Source organism: Apis dorsata, unplaced genomic scaffold, assembly GCF_000469605.1.
Source record: "Apis dorsata unplaced genomic scaffold, Apis dorsata 1.3 scaffold_169, whole genome shotgun sequence".
NCBI classification, from domain to species: domain Eukaryota; kingdom Metazoa; phylum Arthropoda; class Insecta; order Hymenoptera; family Apidae; genus Apis; species Apis dorsata.
In genome coordinates this window covers 250376-252400 of record NW_006263457.1, presented here as the reverse complement: position 1 = coordinate 252400, position 2025 = coordinate 250376, and the positions used below count along the sequence as shown (strand labels likewise).

General features: G+C 49.1%; 2 protein-coding genes across 3 annotated transcripts in view; one reads left to right on the top strand and one right to left on the bottom strand.

Moving 5' to 3' along the window:
- LOC102679619 (dipeptidyl aminopeptidase-like protein 6) overlaps positions 1 to 1769 on the bottom strand; it is a 100626-nt gene extending 98857 nt beyond the window's left edge. Inside the window, exon 1 of one of the 2 annotated variants that reach the window (XM_006614033.2) lies at positions 1224 to 1769. The gene's annotated coding sequence lies outside the window, so the exon portion shown is untranslated. The remainder of the gene's footprint in view (positions 1 to 1223) is intronic. The other variant, XM_006614032.2, reaches the window with a different exon arrangement.
- The window catches only part of LOC116185388, a 9599-nt gene continuing 9061 nt past the window's right edge, over positions 1488 to 2025 (top strand). The window contains exons 1-2 of the mRNA XM_031509670.1: positions 1488 to 1790; positions 1824 to 2025. Of these exons, the coding sequence (XP_031365530.1) occupies positions 1514 to 1790; positions 1824 to 2025 (479 nt within the window). The 5' untranslated portion in view covers positions 1488 to 1513. The remainder of the gene's footprint in view (positions 1791 to 1823) is intronic.

The following is a 2025-nucleotide window of genomic DNA, read 5'->3' as shown; positions in this document are numbered from 1 at the left end:
TTTTTAGGGGGCGCAGCGAGAGGTTTGTTATGGCAGGTCTCGACGATGGCCTCGCTATTGCAAATTCGAGCGTGACTTATCGCGCACACGCTCGCCAAGAATCCGGAGCATCCTCGATCCGGAGGAAGAATTCCGCCGGTTTGCGGCTCCGTCGAAGAATGGCTCCGTCCCACCTCGAAATTTATTAGACCGTAGCTTCTTAAACGCGTCCGAGGAAATTTTTGGGTCAATTGTTGGCCGTTTGTCGAGGAAACTGTTTCCCTCTTCTACCGCTATTTTTTTTTTCTCCCTTTGGAATCCGTCAAGAGGATACTCGGAATATTTCTCTTTTCGATCGCACGAGTCGATCCATTTAATAGATTTAGAGAACAGGCTTCGAGAGACGATTCGGAAAGCGTGCTGGAACGTACGAGTTAAAGGAAGATTCTTTTTTTAGAGATATTTATAAAGGAAACAAGAGATGATGTTTTCGTGTTCGACTGTAAATTGAAGGAGAAAAGAAAGAACGAAGTATCTTACGGAGGATAATTTGAATTTTTTCTTATTGCAGGAAAAAATAAATTGTAAATTAAATTCGCCTAAATTCCAAGGATTAATTTCCGCGAGTGGGTGGAAAATCGCGAGAGTGCACGATTTTCTGGGCGAGAGCAGAGTGGGAAAGAAACGAGGACGGGAAACGCGACGCGAAGACAGGCGGCGGCGCGTTCAGCGCGAACTTCATTGAACCAACTCCACCGTTCGTTTCTTTCTTTCTCGGTGGGAACATGTGTGCCCCGCTGTCCCCTGTTGTCGGTCGGCCAACCAGGCTGGCCAACGTTCGCCGGAAGCCGCGTCACCAATGTCAACAGTGGCGAAACCTCTCTCGCGATTCCACTACGCTCGGACGACGACCTTTCCATCCTGCTCGAATAGATTTTTCCATCGATATCAATATCACGAACGGAATATACAAAATTGAAAGTTTTCGTCAGATTTAAGAATATATTTTTGTTACACAGGCGAAATGACTTCCTCCGTGAAACTTTTTCGCAAAAGAAACAATTAACTTAAATTTATCCGCGCACCGTTGGAACACCGTTCGAGACGTAGTATATCTCTCTCTTTGTCAATCGCCCCGCGCTCGATCGGTGGCGAGTGAATAAGGAGAGAGAGAGAAAGAAAGAGAGAAAGAGGAAGGGAGAGAGAGAGAAAGAGAAAGAGTGAGAGAAAAATTCATTGCTTACCTCAAAAGAGGCGATGAAAACGCAATGGAAGTACCGTGGAAGAACAGGGATGCCGGACGATCCTGGCTACCTCGAGGGAAGCTCGCCCGGGCGGCATGGCTCCCACCTCTTCGCCCTGTGATCCTCCCGACTGCTGCCCGGCAGCCTGCCTTCTTTCTTCCACCGTTCCCTTCCCAACCGCCGCCGCCGCTGCTGCTGCTACTGCTACTGCTGCTACGTTCCTCGCACAAAGTAAATATCAACAATAGGGAGTAACCACCAAAATAAATACGAACGTACGACCGACTTGGATGGATGGTCACCGATGGATGGATCCTCACGCGTCGTCGACGGGACCTCCTCACAACGACCGAGCGTCACAATTATTATTCGCCACAACGACGACCACGACCGCGACGTCGACGATTCTCATTACGTTTCTTTCACGCGGTCGTTTTTCTTACGCGATTTCACCACTTGGACCACGATATATTCGCGTCGATAAGAGAGGCAGGTTTGTCGAGAGTGACGAGGAATATAATGGAAGGATCGTCGAGGAGAAAGAGAAAGGGAGAGAGAGAGAGAGAGAGAGAAAGAGAGAGCTGTGCGGCGAGAGGAGAAAGAGAGGAAATGTCGTTGATCCGAATCACACCGAATATGCGGAGAGAGTATGGTGTTTCGAGGATGGACAGGACCACGCACCAGGGTCCAGGGTAAATGATAAAAAGGACGATCTCTGTCGTGGGAGGATCGTGGTGGTGGTGGTGATGATGATGATGGTGTGGTGGTGGTGGTGGTGGTGGTCGGCTGTCGAACAGGATCA